At 43.7% G+C, this 20,392-nt stretch overlaps 1 protein-coding gene across 1 annotated transcript in view; it reads left to right on the top strand.

The window, feature by feature from the left end:
- PRDM16 (PR/SET domain 16) overlaps positions 1-20,392 on the top strand; it is a 669,813-nt gene that overhangs the window by 636,302 nt on the left and 13,119 nt on the right. The window contains exons 11-14 of the mRNA XM_043997654.1: positions 113-282; positions 1,394-1,471; positions 16,337-16,506; positions 18,262-18,436. Of these exons, the coding sequence (XP_043853589.1) occupies positions 113-282; positions 1,394-1,471; positions 16,337-16,506; positions 18,262-18,436 (593 nt within the window). The remainder of the gene's footprint in view (positions 1-112; positions 283-1,393; positions 1,472-16,336; positions 16,507-18,261; positions 18,437-20,392) is intronic.

Below are 20,392 nucleotides of genomic sequence, written 5' to 3'. Positions count from 1 at the left end.
GTGAATAAGTACCGGAGGCAGAATTTGAACCCAGATCTTCCCGAGAGCTTACCCCTCCCAGGTCACCCAGCTGCCTCCTCCCTAACATCATTTCTTTCTTGTGTGAGAACAGATGTCAGCCATTGAAACCATGACAGAGAAGCTGGAGGGTTTTGCAGGGATGAAGACGGATACGGGCAGCTCTCTGCAGCCCCTCCCCCACCACCCCTTCAGTTTCAGATCCCCGCCCCCAACGCTGTCAGACCCCATCCTTCGGAAGGGCAAGGAACGTTACACGTGCAGGTAACTTTCAGGTTGGCCAAGACATTGGGTGTCCATCAGAAGGGGCAGGGGAAGAAGTTCGGGAAACCAAGTCTACAGGTTTCATGAGTTGCTGCCCATTCTAGAAGCATTTAAGGCATTCTCTTTGATATCTAACATTTACCGTGTAACCTTCAGAAAGTACTTAACCTCACTCCCCCCCACCCTGGGAACTAAAGTATTCCAATTCTCCTCCTATTTTCCCTGTTTTTATTACAAGAAGATCCATGAAACAATATAAGGATACGAGTAGAGATATATCTGAACATTTTTGTGCCTGGCACTGTGACTCCAACCTCCTCCCCCTTTAAATTTATTCCAGTGGGCAGAGACCCTATAACATTGAGAGACAGAGTCCAGGGAGTCCACCTAGGAATGAAAGATATTTCTTGAGTGCATATTATGTGCCAAGCACTGTGCGAAGTGATAGAGACACAAATGCAAAAGTGTTACACTCCTTGGCCTCAAGAAGCTTACATTCTAGTGAGTGAGTCAACGCCTATAAAGGAATGGTGGCCAGGGAAAGGAGTTACGGGATTCTTTATTGCTGCAGGACTACAAATGCTGTCAGGGCTCTTTAAATGCCCCTGGTAGAAAGTCCCAGTTGTCCCACCCTTGTTATGGTTCTAATAAAATTAAAGAATTGTGGAACGCCACAGAATCCTCAAACTGCTGTTTTGTGTCTCCTTCGCCACCTCATAAGTAACTTGAAGGGGTTAGGAAGGATGATTTCAGCCTGGGGTGAGGACATCTTGAAGTAGAATAATACCTCCCCAAGTGGTCCATTGTGGTCACTGATCTAGCCTGAGCTAATAACGATTGTGAAGGGAAGGAAATCTTCTTGGGGTGGGGGTGGGGTAGTGGGAAAATTATATAATGCATTTTTAATCCATCTGGAAAACATTTGAGAATTATTGGCTATTGGGGATTATCTGTACCAATGGTCCCTTCCATGGGTGGATAAACTAAGTTAAACTTTGGAAATGAGATCCTAGGAAAAGGCCACATCAAAAGAACCTTACCCAGAGTTTACAAGAATGGGGTTTTATGGTATTTGGGGAGTCTTAAGGTGATGGCGTGTTTATTCCCCCAGGTACTGTGGTAAAATCTTCCCTCGATCAGCAAATCTCACTCGACACCTTCGAACACATACTGGGGAGCAGCCATACAGGTAAGCTACTTTTCTGCTCTAGAAAAAGCTATTTTTAAATTTTTATTCAATGTTTGTGGTTACATTTATTTTTAAATTTTGAATTATCTGCCAATAGGGACAGCTAGGAGGCACAATCTTAGATCATTGGGTTTGGAATCAGGAAGACATCTTCCAGAGTTTAAATCCAGTCTCAGACACTTACTAGCTGTGTGACCAAAGGCAAGTCACTTAGCCCTGTTTACTTCCATTTCCTTATCTGTAAAATGAGCTGGAGAAGGAAATGGCAAACCACTCTAGCATATTTGCCGAGAAAACCTGAAATGGCATCATAAAAAGTTGGATATGACTAAACAGCAATGTCATTTGGTTATACTATAGCAACCAATCTTTTAGAATCGTAGGTTTAGGTGGCAGCTAGGTGGCACAGTGGATAAAGCATGGACCCTGGATTCAGGAGGACCTGAGTTCAAATCCAACCTCAGACACATGATACTTACTAGCTGTGTGACCCTGGGCAAGTCACTTAACCTTTGTTGCCCTGGGGGTGGGGGGTGAGGAGATTCAACGAGAATCATTGGTTTAGAGCTAGAAGTGACTTGTCCAGTGCCTTTATTTTATGGATGAGGAAACTGAGGGTCAAAGAAGAAAAGCAGCTTGATAAAGCACACCTAGAGAGTTAATGATAAAACTGAGATTTGAACCCATTTCCTCTGATGCCCAATCCAGCCTTCTTTCCCCTGTACAGGAACAGGTTCATTTTTGGCTCTGTTTTTCCAGACCCTACCCCGGTGCTGTGGTATAAGATCCACTTAATAAATGCTTGCTGATTAGTTGCTTTGCATGCTAATTGAATTAAGACATCTGGCTCCTCTCTGAAGTCCTCTATACCTTGGGGGAAAGGTTAAATCATGCCGGTGGAGCCTCGTATGGCTGTTGAATCTCGCCCCTCATAAATGCTCCTCTCCTCTCCCTGTGAAATGTGCACATGTGGTCCACAATATGTCTGGCCAGATTGCTACAATCCTCACTTTTGCCCTCCCGTGATCAATGAAAGCTCACAATTATTCACCAATCACTTGTTCAGGCTCCCACCCACCCCTGAAAGAGGGTGACACATAGCTTAACAAAGGTTAGGGAAGAAAAGATTGATTTGGTCTGTTCTTCTCCCAGAAAATGAGCTGGGTGTTTTTCCTGTAATAGAGAGCTGACTTCTGGATGGTGTTTAGCTGAAATAGCCCCCCAGAGAGCCAAGGCCATATTTCTCGAAGAATTTAATTATCATTGATTTCTTTTGCTCTCTCCAAATTGTGACATCCAACTTAAGGCACAATAATTGTTTGGGAAGTTTTCTGAGTTTGTGTTTTTGCAAATCCTGGCTTCGTCTGAGAAACATTGTGCTATAACAAAAAGAACATTGCATTTGGAGTTAGGAAGGACCTGGGTTCAAATCCTCTTTTTTAATGTGGGCCTAGAATGTCCTCCCTCCACACCTCTGCTGCCTCTCAGAAACCCTCATCTCCTCCAAAGCTACTGCATTGGTATCTGCTTAATAAATGATTAATTGAGCTGCTGGTGCTCTGCCAAATTACCTTATGTCTATTAGCATTAATAATAATAATAATAACCATTGCCAACACTGCTATAAATCTAAGACAGGGAAAATGCTTTATGTGTATTATCTCATTGATCTACTTTTCTCCAATAGGATGTATGTGTTGTTTATTAATTTATTCATTCATTCATTCATTCATTCGTTTGTTTGTTTTTTCGGGGCAATGAGGATTAAGTGACTTGCCCAGGGTCATACAGCTAGTAAGTGTCAAGTGTCTGAGGTCGAATTTGAACTCAGATCCTCCTGAATCCAGGGCTGGTGCTTTATCCACTTGTTTTACCTAATGTAGTTTGTATACAGTTTATACGTAAGTTGATATATTTTGTATCAATGTATATATAATATATTATATACAATGTATATACATTGTTGATTTCACTCATGGAAATGTAACACTCCTTGAGGGCAGGAATTGTTTTCTTTGTCTCCCCAGTAATTAGTGCCTTGCTTGGCAACGGTAGGCACCTTATTAAATGGTTATCATTCCACTAATTATGTGATAGCCCCAAATCCCAAAGATCAAGGAGCTGAGCTGGGATTTGAACCCAGATCCTCTGGTTTCAAGCAAATCCAGTATTTGGTATGAATCCAGTATGTCGTGATGGAATCTTTATATTGCATACTACTTTGCCTCTAAAGAAGGGGTGAAGATATTACTGGGTGGTGGAGGATAGATTTTATGAGGAAGCTACCTCATCTTGCTGAAGTAGTCAGACTCAGTCACATTTGAGCTACCTCCCTTTTCATTTCTTGCTAGAGATTATAAAAAATTTTCCTGAATGTGTTTCAAATAGTAAACAACAAAAGTCAACTCACGTTTCTATATTGTTTTAAGGTTTGCAAAGTAAAAGGCTTAACACCCATTTTCCCACTACAGCCTCACAGTAACAGGGTAGGTGCTATTGTTATTGTTTTTCTTACAGCTAACAAGTATCTGAGGCATGATTTGAACCCATATCTCCAAGACTATCACTCACAAGACTCTGGATTTAGATCTGGAAAAGACCTCTGAGACCATTGTGTCTAATCCCTTCATTTTTCCAGAGAGGAAAATGAAGCCCAGGGATTTTAAGGGACTTGCCCAAATCACACAGGAGATAAGCATTGGAGGCAGAATTTGAACTCAGATCCTTTGATGCCCCAATGTTTTTTTCATGCTGCCTCTCAAAAAGATTTGAGAAGTTGGGAGTGGGTGGTTGAAAATAACTTTAGGGGTAGCTAGGTGGTGCAGTGGATAGAGCACCAGCCCTGGATTCAGGAGGACCTGAGTTCAAATCCGACCTCAGACACTTGACACTAGCTGTGTGACTCTGGGCAAGTCACTTAACCCCAATTGTCTCACAAAAAGTAAAAATAACTTAAATCTACTAATGCTGTTCTCTGGAAGGTCAAAATCAATTTAGTTCATTCTGAATTTATATGGAACATCAAAAAAAATTATATGGAACATCTCTCATGGTAAGAGCTGCTCATTCATTAAGAGATGGTTTTCATGGCATTTCTCTTTTACAAAACCCCACAACTTCAGCCTTGCAAAGACATAAAACCTGACCTGGGAAGGACGGAAGGAGCCTACCTACCTACCTATCTACCCACCCACCCTGGCAGCCCGAGTGTTTAGCATCAGGAGTATGTCAACCACATGACTTGTGAATTACACCCAGGGTTCTAGCCTGAGCCTCAGACAGGCTGTCAGCTCGATCTGCCGAGATCCCCTATAGCAGGCTAGGCTGCTCCTCAGCGTCTGTTTGGGGTTTGTTTTTCTTTCATTTCCTTTCAGGAGCCCTGGCCCTGTTATCTGCATTAAGCTGAAACCTCCAAGCAGGGTGGGCATTTAACATGCGGCTGAAGTTTGTGTGGGGCCGCTTTTAAAGGGTCTTCCTGTGGGTAGAATTTTTTTTATTTTTCTAGCCAAGCTGGGCTGATGCTTTCAGTTCTGGCCTGCTTCCTCTTGCTCTCTTTCTTTCTCTCTTCTTTTCCTTTTTCCTTAGTCATAGATCACAGAGCTGTAGCTAGAAGGGACCTCCGAGGCCATCTAGGCTAAAAATGGGGTAACTGAGGAATGGAGAGGATCAGACCTAGAGCTGAAAGGGACCTTAGAAGTCATTTAGCCCAGCCCCCTCATTTTACAGATGAGGAAACTGAGACCTTGGAGAAATCAAATGACATGCCCAAGGTCACACAGATAGTAAATGGCAGAACTGACTGCTAGATTTGGACACAGGAAGATGCGGGTTCAGCTCCCCCCTTCAACTCTAACTACTTGTTTGACCATTGGCATGTCACTGTCATTCCCTGACCTCTGTTTTCTCATCTGTAAAATGGGAAATGAAAACAATAGCACCTACTCCATAGGGTCATTGTGAGACTAAATGAGTGTATGCAAAGCATTTTGCTGATATTAAAAAATCTATAGAAATGACAGCCATTAGTAATGTCGTCATCACCGTCATCATTCTCATTATGGGCATTACTAGATCCAGAAGGCTAGTCACTTGATGGGGGCAGCTAGGTGGCCTAATGGATAGAGCACTGTGTCTGGAGACAGAAAGACTCATCTTCCTGAGCTCAAATCCAGCCTCGGACACTTACTAGTGTGTGAACCTAAGCAAGTCATTGAGCCTCTGTTTGCCTCAGTTCACTCATCTGTAAAATGGCAGCACCTACCTTCAAATGAGATAATACTTGTAAAGCACTTAGCACAGTGCCTGACACACTCTAGGAACTATACAAATGTTAGCTAGTAGTACTAGCAGGACTCCATTTCCTGCCTCCTTCTGTGTGTCTTTTCCCTTTAAACTGTAAGCTTCTTGAAGGCAGGGACTTGTCTTTCTATGAACTATCCCCAGTGCTTAGCATGTAGTACCTACCTAGTAAATGCTTATTGGATTGAATCTGAGTAGGAGTAAGAGTAGTCAGAGGAGCAGCAGGAGTAGCACCAGTAGTGATAAGGATTGGGCAAAATATATATTGAACTCCCAAATGAGGAAATGTCCTCTTCCAATGCAGGCCAATAACCTTCTCTGCAACTTACAGTTCTACAGAGTTGCCTAGAGCAGAGCTGTCAGTAACGATGCTACAGCACTCCTGAGTGCCCCCCAACCAGATTAAAATGCAATCGTGAAATGTTTAAATGCAGTAAAACATAGATAATGTTAATATGTGGTTATCTAACTCACTATGCTCCCACAGGGATCCTTATGTACAGGTTAGTGGTCCCTGTTTCTATTTGAGTTTGAACCTACTGGCCTAGTGAACTTTGAGGTGAAGTTACTAGCCCAGGGTTGCAGAGTCAGTATATGTCAAAGGTGGGCTGCTGCTGCTGCTGTTGTTGTTGTTAAATCACTTTTCAGTCATGTCTGACTCTTCATGACCCCATTTGGGGTTTTCTAGGCAGAGATACTGGAGTGGTTTGCCATGTACTCCAGCTCATTTTATAGATGAGGAAAATGAGGCAAACAGGGTGAAGTGACTTGCCCAGGGTCACATGGCTAGTAAATGTCTGAGGCCAGATTTGAACTCAGGAAGATGACTCGAGACCCAATGCTTTATCCACTTTGGGAATTGAACCCAATTCTTCCTGGCTTTGAGGTCAGTTCTTTCTATCTACTTTTCCATTATCACCATCATCATCTTTCCCCCTTTCTACTCTCTTTTTCTTCCTCTATTTTCTTCTCCCTCCTTTTTTCACTCTTCTCTCCCTTCCTCCCCACCTCTCTCCCTCTTTCTTCCCCTCACTCTTTCTTTCTCCTTTCTCCCTTCCTCTTAAAAACCCTTCCCACCCTCCAGCATTTCATCTCATCCCCTTGGAACCAACATGAAGCCAGCAGGCTCAATCCCCTAGTTCTAAGTGCTAGGGAGGGCCGTCCCTTGGGCCAGACAAGCCTCCCCACTAGTGACCTTCCTTAAGACCTGTGATGGGTAGCCTCCCTCTTTACCTGCTCCCTCCCTTCCCGTTTGCTGCCCTTTAAAAGCCCCTCCTCATTTCTCGAAGCTGTTCTTTGGGGATGTCCCCGATTATTCCAAGGTCCTTCTGAAAGTCCTTCGGTTATAGCTCATTGCTATTCACTGTTTGCTCTGGCTTATTAGCTTTTGGAGCTCAGTGCTGTATTATTTTTGACTGCTCCACAATAAATTCCGCTAGCCATTTGTCAGTCGATTCACAAAGCAAATCCCAGCTGCCTGAAAAGTCCGACTTCCCGGCAGCCCCTCTGTTCACAGATCCCCTAAATTTTCAGCCGGCATCCCTGCCTGGGTCATTTATTTAGATTAAAACCAGGAGAGATGCAGGCCCTTGGAGGCCAAATTTAATACAGGTTCCCTCTTCTCGCCCCCTGCTGACCCCAGAGACATGAGATAGAGTGCCTTTCACAAGTCTCTCTGTTTCCCATTTTTATTTTAACAAGCTCGTGATCCACTTCCCATATCTGACCCTGGATGCCCATAGCTCATAGTCTAAGCAGGAGGCAGCAGGTGGAACTTTTCCAAGACTTCCTAACCGTCTCAGCACACACAGCTGCTTCTAAGTACTGCAGTCTCGGCCTGGCCTGAGTAGCCAATGGGGGTTCAGGTAGGGACGGGGATAGGGACTGAGCCTATAATTTAATGGGTATAGAGAACTCCCAAGTGAGCAAACTCCCTTTACCAATGCACATCAGCACCTTCTGTGCAGTTTGTAGCCCAAGAGAGTAGCCTCAAGCACTGAGGTTAAGTGACCTGCCGAGTCCTGCAGCCACTATGTGTCAGAGGCAGGATTTGAATCTACATCTTCCTTTCTTTCTAGAAGAGCATATTTGTAAAATGCACTCACTTCGACCCACAAAGTTTATCATTACATCGCACCTCGCCCCTTCTTTCTACCCAGAATATCGGAGTCTAAATTTGTTCATTAATTGGCAGGTTCAAAAAAGCACAGAATTTTGGAGTTAGAAGGGACCGTCCAGTCCAGGGATTCTTAACCTAGGCTCTGTGAACTTGTTCTTTTACTATTTTGATAACTACATTTCAATAGAATCATTTTCCTTTGTAATTTTCTATGTCTGATTTGGGGCATTTGATAACTCCTGAGAAGAAAGGCATAGGTTTTGCCAGACTGTCCAAGGGGTTTATGACACACACACAAATGTTTATAAAGTCAAGTTCCAACTGTACCTGAATAAGAATCCTCTCTATGATGTCTGTGACAAGTAGCCAACTGGTCTTTGCTCAAAGACATCCAATGAAGGAGAGTCACTGCCTACCCCCAACAAGATAGCTCATCCCACATTTTTGGATAGCTCTCGTGGTTGGAAATTTTCTTTGATATTAAGATGAAATTGGGGTGGCACAGTGGATAGAGCACCAACCCTGGATTCAGAAGGACCTGAGTTCAAGTCCAGCCTCAGACACTTGACACTTACTAGCTTTGTGACCCTGGGCAAGTCACTTAACCCTCATTGCCCACACAAGAACTTCCATCCAATGCCCCTGTTTCTTATTGCCTCTGGAACTAAACAGAATAAGTCTAAACCCTTCTTCCTGGGGCACAGCTTCCAGCCATTCCCACCTGCCCGTCTCTAAGTCTTCTCTAGGCTAAACATTTCCAATTTCTCCACAGAACTTTGTATTCCGTGACATTTCACCATCCTGGCTGCCCCATCTCTGGACCATCTCCTGTTTATTGACACATTTCCCAAGATGGAGCATCCAGAATGCAACACATTGTTCCAAATGTGGTCTGCCCAGGGCAGAGGACAGTGAGATTATTGCCTACCTAATGTTAAAAGTTACACTTCTCTCAAGAGGAAGTGCCATTTTCTGGTGTGTTAACCTTGGGAAGGGTTTGGTTTGGTTTTGTTTTTTTAAGGACAGAGCACTGTCTGTCTAAAATTGCTAACAGGAAAAGCTATCTCAATTCTCTCCTAATTCCCCAATCATATCCTAGATTATTAATAAAACAAATTTTACTGAAAGTTATGCTTCTCTTCATGCAAACCCAGACCACAATAACTTTTCTAGGGTCTGGCATATCACACTATTGACTCCCCTTGAGTTGGCAGCACCGCCCCCATCCCTTCCCCTAATCTTTTTCAAACACACTGTTGTCCCACCATGCCCCATCTTACACTTGTGAAGTAGATTCAAGCGAAGACTTTACATAGATCCTGATTAATCAGTCCAGTGTTCCAGTCTGGCAAGACTTTTTTTTTTTGGACTAATTACCTATCCTCCCACACACACCCAGCTTGGTGTCATCTGCATATCTGTTAAGTGCATTGGCAAAGGCTTCTCACTGTAGGAGCTAGACTTGCCTGCAATTGATTTCTTTGGGCACTTGGTTTGAGATTTAATTAATATGTTATTCTCTTGCTGGGTTGCCTGCATAGTCCCCCCTCTTCCATACCTCTATTTGGTAGTTGAATAAGCTGAGGGTGGAGGCGCCTTAAGACTTTCCCCGACACTTTCTAAATTCAAGTCAACATTTATTCGGCTGTGGGCAAAATGCCTCCAAGTTTTCCTCTTTTGTCTTTTTTTTTTTTTTTTTTGTATACAGTGTTTGTAGATCATGAGCGCCTTGAAGACAGAGACTGTTTTTGCCTTTTTTATGTCCACTGGTACATAGACAGTAGTTAATAAATGTTTAGGGTGGGCAGCTAGGTGGCACAGTGGATAAAACACTGGCCCTGGATTCAGGAGGACCCGAATTCAAATGCTACCTCAGACACTTTACACTTACTAGTTGTATGACCCTGGGCAAGTCATTTAATCCTCATTGCCCGGCAAAAAAAAAAAAAATGTTAAGAGGGAAGGAAGGAAGGAAGGAAGGAAGGAAGGAAGGAAGGAAGGAAGGAAGGAAGGAAGGAAGGAAGGAAGGAAGGGTAACAATTGGAGTGACACTACCTAAAGCTCTTCCATGAGGAGAAGGCATCTAAGGGCATGCCATGCAGCTTTTCCTTGGCGTCAGGAAGTGACGTTTGCTCATGGGTACTATCTATCAAACCTACCAGCCAATTAGCTTGGAGCTGTGTGTGCATGTGGACGGGATGTTCCGAGTTTCACTGAGGCTTCTGGGAGGAAGAAGGAAATGTTTGGTCTTTTTTGTTCGTGACCTCACCATGGCAGGTCAGATGATGGGGTCTCTTAGAAACAGTTAGATTTTTACCTTTCTCTCTGATCATTAGATCCTAGTGATCTTTAATAAATACTTAAATACTTGTGCTAAAGCTTGTAATTTATTGGCAACCACTCATTAGATATTTTAGACAGTATAGCTAGAATTTTAGCCCCGGAAGGAAGGAAGGAAGGAAGGAAGGAAGGAAGGAGGAAAAAAGACAGATTTGTCTGTGGAATTTGTGAAACTGGAATGACACTGAGTCTCCATCAGAAACCACAGCAGGAATTGAGGAAAGAACAAAACCTTGTTTCTCTGCAGTGGAGTAGATGCATTGCTTCTAGAGGCAGGGGAATGGACAAAATGACCTTGGGATCAAAATGACTTCCAGTATAATCCACACCCTTCCCCATTCAGTCTGTTTTGTATGAGTCTCCAAACCTAGACTTTACTGAGCAACATTCAGAGTGGGGAACATGGAAACTATAAGCATCTCTGAAGGGTGTTTCATAAAGCTCTCCCTGTTTCTTCCCCAAATAATGGGCTTATGTTGCTGAGATCAAATCCGAGGCACAGCTGTAACACATCTGGAAGGTGCGTGCATGTGGCACCTAATAGTCTCAGACTTCAGCCACCCCTCCCTCCCTCCCTCCCTGCCAAAGGGAATTCTTGCTGTGTTAAGAAAACCACCCGACAGACTTGCCGCTGGGCTGAGCAGAGTCACAGATTGGTGGGTACTTTCCCCAGGGGGGTGGGGGTGAGGGGGCAGTCATCCAGGACCTGGCTTCCTCCAATGATCTACAGAGCCCCTCAAACAGAGCTGGGTTTGCCTGCTGGACATAGCAAAGGATGAACCCACTTTGTGTCCCTAGAGGCTCTGGACTCTCCAGGAGCCTTGGTGGCTGAGAGTCAAGAAGACCTGGGTTCAGGGCAGCTAGGTGGCACAGTGGATAAAGCACTGGCCCTGGATTCAGGAGGACCTGAGTTCAAATCTGGCCTCAGACACTTGACACTTACTAGTTGTGTAACCCTGGGCAAGTCACTTAACCCCAATTGCCTCACAAAAAAAAAGAAGAAGACCTGGGTTCCAGTTCTACTTCTGGGGCATGCTCTCTGTGTCAGCCTGAGCAAGCCCTTAGTCCTCTCAGTGTTTCCAAGCCATTCTTTTTTTTTTTTTTTTTTTTTAGTGAGGCAATTGGGGTTAAGTGACTTGCCCAGGGTCACACAGCTAGTAAGTGTTAAGTGTCTGAGGCCGGATTTGAACTCAGGTACTCCTGACTTCAGGGCCGGTGCTCTATCCACTGCGCCACCTAGCTGCCCCCTAAGCCATTCTTGAATTCTCTAAGCTAAATCAAGTGACCAAACATTTACTAAGTGCCTACTATGTGTTGGTCACTCTGCCAAAGCAGGCAACTTGATCAGTTGCCGATATGTATCAATGGAAGGGTTGTCTCAGATGTGCACCCTCTCTGTCATCCTCGACTCCTCACCATCCTTTGCCCCATGTATCCAATTAGTAGCCAGACCTTGCCTTCTCTATCTCCATAGCATCCTCCGATTCTTCCCTTCTCTCTTCTCTCAACTCCCACAGCCCCCATCCTAGCTCTGACCTCTCAACTGGACTACTACAATAGCCTCCCAATTGTCCTCCCTGCCTCCAGGCTCCCCGCCGCGCCCCAATTCTTTTCCACACAGCTGCCAAACTTAATTTCTTAAAGCATAAGTCTGATCATATCACTCCTAGTTCTCTTTTCATTTTGAGACCAAATATAAACTGTTCTGTTTTGCTTGTAAAGAGCTTCACAGTCTGGCCTCTAACCCACTTGGTATTCATGATGCCCCTTTCCTGCTCTCTCTGGTCCAGTCAGAGTGGCCTCCTCTCTGCCCTACGCCCACATTATCTCATCTCCCATCCTCCTGCCTTTACATTGGCTGCCTAGAATGAACTCGCTCCTCTGCCTCATGGGATCCCTCTCTTCCTCCAAGAACACACAGCTCAAGAACCAGCATCGGCATGGAGCCTTTCCTTACCCCCTTCTAGCCCAGCCGCTAGTGTCCTCCTTCCTGGTGGCCTTGAATTTCTTTTGTATTTATGCTGAATATACTTATTTAGAGAGCGGGTATAAGACATTCTATGTCCTCTTACAGAATGGAAGCTCCTTGAAGGGGGGGACTGTTCTGTTCTTTGTCTTTGCACACAAACTCACACACACACACACACACACACACACACACACACACACACACCACCCAGTACAGTGTCTGGCACATCATGGTTGCTTATTCAATGCTTGCCGTATTGTCTCCAAGATTCAGACAAAGTTATTTTTAATTCTCCCAGGGGGCTCTCCAAAAGAATTCTAGATCCTGGATTTTCTCAGCTCTAGAACTAGCCCCTTATCAGTAGGAATCAGAGGACCTGGGTTCGAATCCTGGCTTTGCTACTTGCCATCTGCATGACTTTGGGCAAGTCACTTCCCTCAGCCTGGGACCTCAGTTTTCCCTTTTGTAAAGTAAGGGTGGAGGCAGCTAGATGGTGCAGTAGGTAGACCACTGGCCCTGAATTCAGGAGGAACTGAGTTCAAATCCATCCTCAGCCACTTGACACTTACTAGCTGCGTGACCCTGGGCAAGTCACTTAACCCCAATTGCCTCACCAAAAAACAAAACAATAAATAAATAAATAAATAAATAAATAAATAAATAAATAAAGTAAGGCTGTTGGACTCAATGATGCCTAAGGTTCATTCCAGTTCTCTACCCTACTATGCATTTCTGAGTTCTCAGGGAGATTCAGCTCAGGGAGACCTAGGTAGGTCCCTTTTCTCATTATAAAGCCTCAGCCTGTGCCCTTTGCGTGGCTCACTGCTGCCCTCTTCAGGCCAGCTGCAGCACTGCTTCCAATCCCTTCCGAAGGATGCTTAGACTGAGCCCCAGGAAGACTGGGGGGCCATGGGTCTTTGGGAAATACTTGGTATCCACAAGTATGTCCATACTGTGTGGTGATGTAGAAAGAAGAAAGTCTGGATATCCAAGGGGAGAGGGGCTATATAAGCTGGGCATTTGATTGGAATAACTCCCCAAGAAGCAGTGGGAAAAATCAAATCAACAGGCATTGATAAAGCACCTACTATGTGCTGGGCATCACGCTAAGCGCTGGAGATACAAACTCAGAGACTCCGGGTTGAAATTTTGCCTCTTTTCCTCGGCACCTGTGTGTGATATGGGCAAATCACTTGACCTCTCTCCATGCCTCCTTTTCTTCATCCGTAAAATGAGAGGATTCGATCGAATAGTCTTTGAGGTCCACTCACACTCCAGATCAATGAACTCGGCCAGAGCTAAGGATGTATGTTTTCCTCCCAAAGTTTCCTGTCTAGCTCCCTCCTCAACCTCCCCTAAATCATTGTCCCTAGCCCCCTGGCCCCTGGAGTTTGATGGAACTGTAGTCCCAACTTATTACTACTAAGTACTGACTACATTCCCAGGTATTGTGCAAAGGGTTGGAAGGACAAAAACAAAAAGCCCTTGACCTCAAGGAGCTTACAGTCTAATAAAGGAAACAGCATGAATACTGATACACGCAGATACACAATACACCCCAAATTAACCCAATGAAGTTCAAGGAAGGAACAGCAGCCGCTTTACAGAACAAAACCAGATAGACTCTTCTTACAAGCCAGTAGCATTAGTGGGCGTTTGTTCATTTTCCAAACTTTGTTGTTCTTTGAAGAGCAGCATGATCTTGTGGATGGGGTTCCAAGTTTAGAGGCAGGATGCCCTGGGTTCAAAGTGGCATTCCCTCCCTCAAACTTACATCGGCTGTAAGCCTCTGAAAAATGGGGACAATGCTACCTTGTAATAACTGACATAGGGTTACTGTAAGGCTTAATAAGATAATGGTTGTAAAACATTTTCCCATCCTTAAAGTGATACATAAATAATAATAATAATAAACAATGATAATAGCTAGTCATTCTATAGCACTTTAAGGTTGGAAACACATGCTACATGCACGTTATCCCATTTGAGTGTCCTGAGAACCTTGTGAAAACAGCTTTTCCAGGGATCACTCCCCAATTTTCTGATTAGGAAACTGAGGCTGAGAGAGGCTGGTTGTTACTATTTACATAAGTATCCAAGCCAGGGTTTCAATGCAAAAAAAGGACTCTGTTTATAAATAAGGAGGGAAGGGGCAGCTAGGTGGCACAGTGGATAGAACACCGGCTCTGGATTCAGGAGGATCTGAGTTCAAATTCGACCTCAGACACTTAACACTTACTAGCTGTGTGACCCTGGACAAGTCACTTAAGCCCAATTGCCTCACCAAAATATATATATATATATATATAAGGGGGATATACACTGGGTCACTTTCCAGGGACCCTGCCTCTAGGTTCCAGAGTCTGGCATTTCTCTGATTTCTTGCAAAAAGTGAGGCATGCCTGTTTATTCCATTAGAGCGGTTTCCTATGAAGCAATGGGAGAGTCTTCCAGATATGGAAAGAGGGGTAGAGTTGGCATTGGAGTACCTAGGAGCCAAATCTGCCTCTGCCATGTTTTACCCATGTGACCCTCTCTGTGCCTCAGTTTCTTCCTCTTTAAAAAGTGGTCCATTCTCACTCTGGTTCTGATACCTTTGCGCTAGTGGGCAGTGCAGTGGCTAGAGAGCTGAGCCTGAAGTCAGAAAGAAATTAGTTCAAATCTAGCCTCAGATACTTCCAAGCTGTGTGACCTTGGGCAAGTCACCTAACCAGTGTTTGCCTCAGTTTCCTACCTCTGAAGACTGTTGTGAGGATCAAATGAGATAATTATATAGGGTTGAACAGAGTGCCTGGTACATAGTATGTGCTATATAAATATTATTATTATTATTCCAGCACTACATGTGTAATATGACACAGGGATTACACTTTTTTAACCTTTGATCTATGCCTTCACTACTATTCATTTCCCCTTTTAGCAAGGAAACATTTCTTTTCCCCATCAACCTTTTAGAATGGGGAAGAGGGAGGATCCCCAGAGCCAGAGCTATCAGCCTTCTTACCTTTCAACCCTGTTTGGGGGGAGACTCCCACATCAGGTGATATGTAGGGAGATAGGTTAATGGGGCCAGAGCAGAGCCATCATCATACCCAGGGATCTCTCTTTTTTGGTGAGACAATTGGAGTTAAGTGACTTGCCCAGGGTCACACAGCTAGTAAGTGTCAAGTGTCAGAGACTGGATTTGAACTGATGTCCTCCTGACTCTAGGGCCAGTGCTCTATCCACTGCACCACCTAGCTGCCCCACCCCCATCTCTTTTTTTGTTTGTTTTTGTTTTTTTTGTGAGGCAATTGGGGTTAAGTGACTTGCCCAGGGTCATACAGCTTAGTAAATGTCAAGTGTCTGAGGCCAGGTTTGAACTCATGTCCTCCTGACTCTAGGGGTGGTGCTCTATCCACTGTGCCACCTAGCTTCCCCCCCCCATCTCTTTTGACAAATTTCTTCTTCAATAGCTGCAAAGTTCAATTGTTCCTACACTATAGAAGGCCCTCAAGTATCGTTAGCACTCTCTAAATCCTGACACCTTGGAATAAAGGCCCAGGTTCTTAGGCTTAGTTATAGTTCTGAGCATCTCCATAAACCACCATTTGCACTTTGATTTTTCTATGGTTCTCCATACCAAAATTTATGAATTGCAATCTTTTGCTTCCTCTTCATTGAAGTTGTGGAAAAAAAATAATAACATCAAGCATTTCTATAGTGCCTACTATTTGTCAGGCATTCCCTAAGCACTTTATAAATAGCTCATTTAGTACTCACAACAACCCTAGGAGGTACGTATTGTTATTGTCTCCATTTTACAGATGAGGAAACTGAGGCAAACAGAGGTTAAGTGACTCACCTAAGGACACACAGCTAGGTAGTATCTGAGGCCGTACTTGAACCCAGGTCTCCCTGACTCTAGGCCCAGGGCTCTATCCACTGAGCCACCATGCTGATTCTTTCTGTTTCTTTGGTGCTTCAGAAAATACTTTCCCACTCATTAGGTAAATTTTAAGACTGGATGACTTCTGGGGTCCCTTCAGACCAACTGACTTTGAGCCTGAACTGACTCTCAGCTTCAGGGAGACTGGTCTCTAATAATGGTGTTTATTCTCTCCCCCTTAACTCATGGGTCTTGGGACGTGTCTTGCAGGTGTAAATACTGTGACCGATCATTCAGCATTTCCTCCAATCTCCAGCGGCACGTGAGAAATATCCACAACAAGGAGAAGCCCTTTAAGTGTCACCTGTGTAATCGGTGTTTTGGACAACAGACCAACTTGGACAGACACCTGAAGAAGCATGAACATGAGAATGTCCCAGGTAGACTGTTTGAGTATTTTCTTTGGTCATTCAGTCATTATTTAGTCATGTCCAACTCTCTATAACCCCACTTGGGGTTTTCTTGGCAAAGATACTGGAGTGGTTGGCCATTTCCTTCTCCAGCTCATTTTTACAGATGAGGAAACTGAGGCAAATGGGGTTTAAGTGACTTTCCCAGGGTCACACAGCTAGGAAGTGTCTGAGGCCAGATTTGAACTCATGTCTTCCTGACTCCAGGCCCAGCATTCCATTCACCTAGCTGCCTAGACTAGGGGTCAGTAAACTACAGCCCGCAGGACGAATCCAGCCCAATGCCTGTTTTTGTATGGCCCAAAACTCAGAATGGTTTTTATACCTTGGGCCATGCTTAGCTTGAGGACCTGGCCTGCCACAGTCCTATGCAGTCAGAGCATCAGAGGGGAAAATGAGAAATAGGAGAAGAGGAAGAAAACAAAAGTCAGAGGGAAAGAGACAAGAAGGGAGAAATAGGGTAAGCATTTACAATAAGCAGGCCTTAATGTGCCAGGCACTGAGCTCAGTTCTAGGGGACAGAGAAAAGCAAAAATAAAGTTGTCCCCTAGAACATTTTATTTATGTCTATGTCTATGTGTAGTATATGTGTGTATTATGTGTGTATATGCATATGCATGTATGGTGTATGCACATGTGTGTTACATTTATATATGCGATGTGTATATGTGTGCATGCATATGTATATGTATATGTGGTTTTGTACAGTTATAGATGTATATTATGTACAGTTTGTATTATATCTATGTATATATAGTTTTGTACAGTTATAGATATATAGTTATGCACATTTCGTATATTTATATAGTAATATTTACCTATATACACACATATATATATGCACATATAATTTAATATGAAATAGAAACTGGAACTGTGATTTCATTGAAATAGGAACTCTCACAGGAGGAAATTCTCTCCATCAATGCAGGTCAGCACCTCTTTTGTGCTGTCTAGAGCAATGAGGAATCAAGTGATATGTTCAGGGTCATACCCCCAGCACAGGTCACAGGCAGAACTCGAATCCAGGTCTCCAAGACCATCTCTCTCTATTCCTAAACCACACTACATCTAAGAGAGTGAAAAGAGCACTGGTTCTGGAATCAGAGGTCCTGAGTTAAAATTCTGCCAGTCATTTATCTGTGAGACCATGGGCAAGTCACTTTTCCTCTCTTGGTCTCAGTTTCCTCACCTGTAAAATGAGGGGCTTTCTTGAGTGACCTCTACAATATGTGATCCTGTGATATCTAAGATACATAGCTAACACAGATATATAAGACTACAGAATTGAAGGCTATTGATTTAAAAGCATACCAATACATAAATACATAAAAAGTCAATTCAAAGTAATTTCAGGGGGGGGGGGTACCAGGAACTGGAAGAGTCCTGAAAAACGTCATGTCAGAGAAGGCCCGTGACCTCAGACAGGAAGAGAGGGGAGTAGAGAAAGGTAGAAGGGTCACCAAGAGGGTGCAAGTCAATCGATTGCATAAGAATCCTTTTGTTCACCCCAGAAAAGTATTTTCGTTAAATTAAAACATACAATCTGAGATTTTTCCAAATATTTAAAAAGAAACACCCCGAGTTTGCGGTCAGCCCTGCTTTCCCGCTTGGCCCCAGATTGGCTGGGCTGGGCCTTGGCTGATTTCAAGCCTCCAGGACAGGGGGAGTAATGAAGAGTATTGTTCCTCATGGCTTTCTCCCCCACCCATGATTCCTTCTCAGTGAGCCAGCACGCCGGAGTCATTACCAATCACCTTGGGACCAGTGCTTCCTCCCCCAACTCAGAATCAGACAACCATGCACTTTTAGATGAAAAAGAGGACTCATATTTCTCTGAAATCAGAAACTTTATTGCAAATAGCGAGCTGAACCAAGCATCAACTCTAACGGATAAAAGGTAAGAAATGTAATAATAGTTATTATCATATGAATGACCCAAAGGGCCCATTTCTCATTGTAAAAAACAACGCCAAGAGTTGATATGTATGTGTGTGTGTGCGCGTGTGCGCGCGCATGTGCGTGTGTATGTGTGCATGTATGTGTGTGTGCGCGCGCGCGTGTGCGTGTGTGTGTGCATGTGTGTGTGTGTGTGTGCGCGCATGGATGCTTTACCCAGAACTGACCATGGTCCAAAAAAAAACAAAAACCAAAATCCAAGTATTTACTTGAATTGAATTTCTGTTTATTCTTTCTTCTGTGATGCAGAATCATTTGTTTGGATTTTTTGTTTTTTAGTTTAAGTATTATTCTCTCTTCTATTAGAATATAAGCTCATTGAGGGTAGGGCCTATTTGTTTTTGCAATTTTTGCCCCCACTACTTAGCCCTTAGTAACTGCTTAATAGCTATTTTCCATTCATTCATTCATTCATTCATTCATTCATTCATTCATTCATTCATTCTTGTTTTATTGGTCATACTGATAATAGAAAGTCTTGACCACTCTGAAATTCAAACGTCAGCTCCAATTCACAAAAATTTTCATTTGCTCCCAGCCAGTAATGACTTCAAGGAACCAGATTAAGTTGAAACAAGCAAATGATTAGCATTAGCAAAAGTACTGTATAGACAGGGCATCAATTCAAGAATTTGTTCATTGTTCTTCCGCTATCCTCAGTCACTGGCTGAGCTGATTCCATGACTGTGATGCATAGCCATATGTTAGAGTGCTGGATGGGATTTCCTGCCTCGTGTGTGGCCGTGACAGTGAAGGCCAGTCACTGACCATCTCTCCAAGGCACACCGCCCATTTCGCTAGCAGGGGCAGAGCCTTGTTTCTGACTCTGTGGACCCAATAGATCTATTGATTAGCATTATGTTTTAACTCTATCTTGTCATCTTTATTCTTTGCTTAGATCTATCTGGGATTTGATTCCTAGTGTTTCTATCCTAGGTTAGGTTGAAAAAAAAAAAAACCAAAAGTACAGTACAACAGAAATTTACTATATCCATCTTCCCCCTTTCAAAGCAGTATTATTGTTTGATTTTTTTCATAGTACATTAATAAATGAATGATGGATACATTCATCTGCTGTGGGACCTCCCTTCACCCATGCAGATAGCAGCCTATCTATGATTTAGTAGCTAAGCCTGAGGCTCAGAGAGATTCAGCAACCTGTCCCTTGGCCATCAAAGAGTGAGTTGAATCTTGGGATCACCAGTCATGGATCTCTCCCTGCTCTCCCCGCCCCTCCCCCCACCCCCCACACACAGAGCTAGGATTTTCTTGAAGCTCAGGAGTCCTCCGTTGTTTCTGTGCTATTCAGGACTCAGTTGCTCTGAATTCTTTTCATTCCTCAACTCTAAGTTTCCGGAACACCCTAAATATGATGCCAAGCCCACATCTCGGCAAGTAGTCATAATTCACAACCCTGGCCGATGAAGCCAGATATGAAGGAACCCATTGATTAGACAGATTTATTGGGTCTCCTGGCACATTTTGCCCAGTGACTTCCCACAGGAACAAGCTGTTAAAACCCACCAGCAGATGAGGTGACTCTGCCTGTGCCCTTGCCCCTGCTCTTCAGGATGGCTCCCTCACATTCAGTTGAGTTCAATTTAATCCAACAGACATTTTTAAGCACCTACTATGTGCCAGTAGCTGCTTGTCAATCGATCAAAAAACATTTATTAAGCACCTACTATGTACCCAAAACTGGGCTAAGTACTAGGGATATAAAGACAAAACAATCCCTGCTCTCAAGGAGCTTCCAGCCTAATGGCAAGAAAACACACAGGGAGATGAGTGAATGAAAATATTTATCTAAAACAGATACAAAGTAACTTTTTTTTTGGTGGAGAGAAACATTAACAATGGAGAACATCAGGCCAGGGGTTCTTGCACTTCAAAGAGA

Source organism: Dromiciops gliroides, chromosome 3 (genome assembly GCF_019393635.1).
Source record: "Dromiciops gliroides isolate mDroGli1 chromosome 3, mDroGli1.pri, whole genome shotgun sequence".
In the NCBI taxonomy this organism is placed as follows: Eukaryota; Metazoa; Chordata; class Mammalia; order Microbiotheria; family Microbiotheriidae; genus Dromiciops; species Dromiciops gliroides.
The sequence above is the reverse complement of the archived record's forward strand: the minus strand, read 5'-3'. Positions and strand labels throughout refer to the sequence as shown.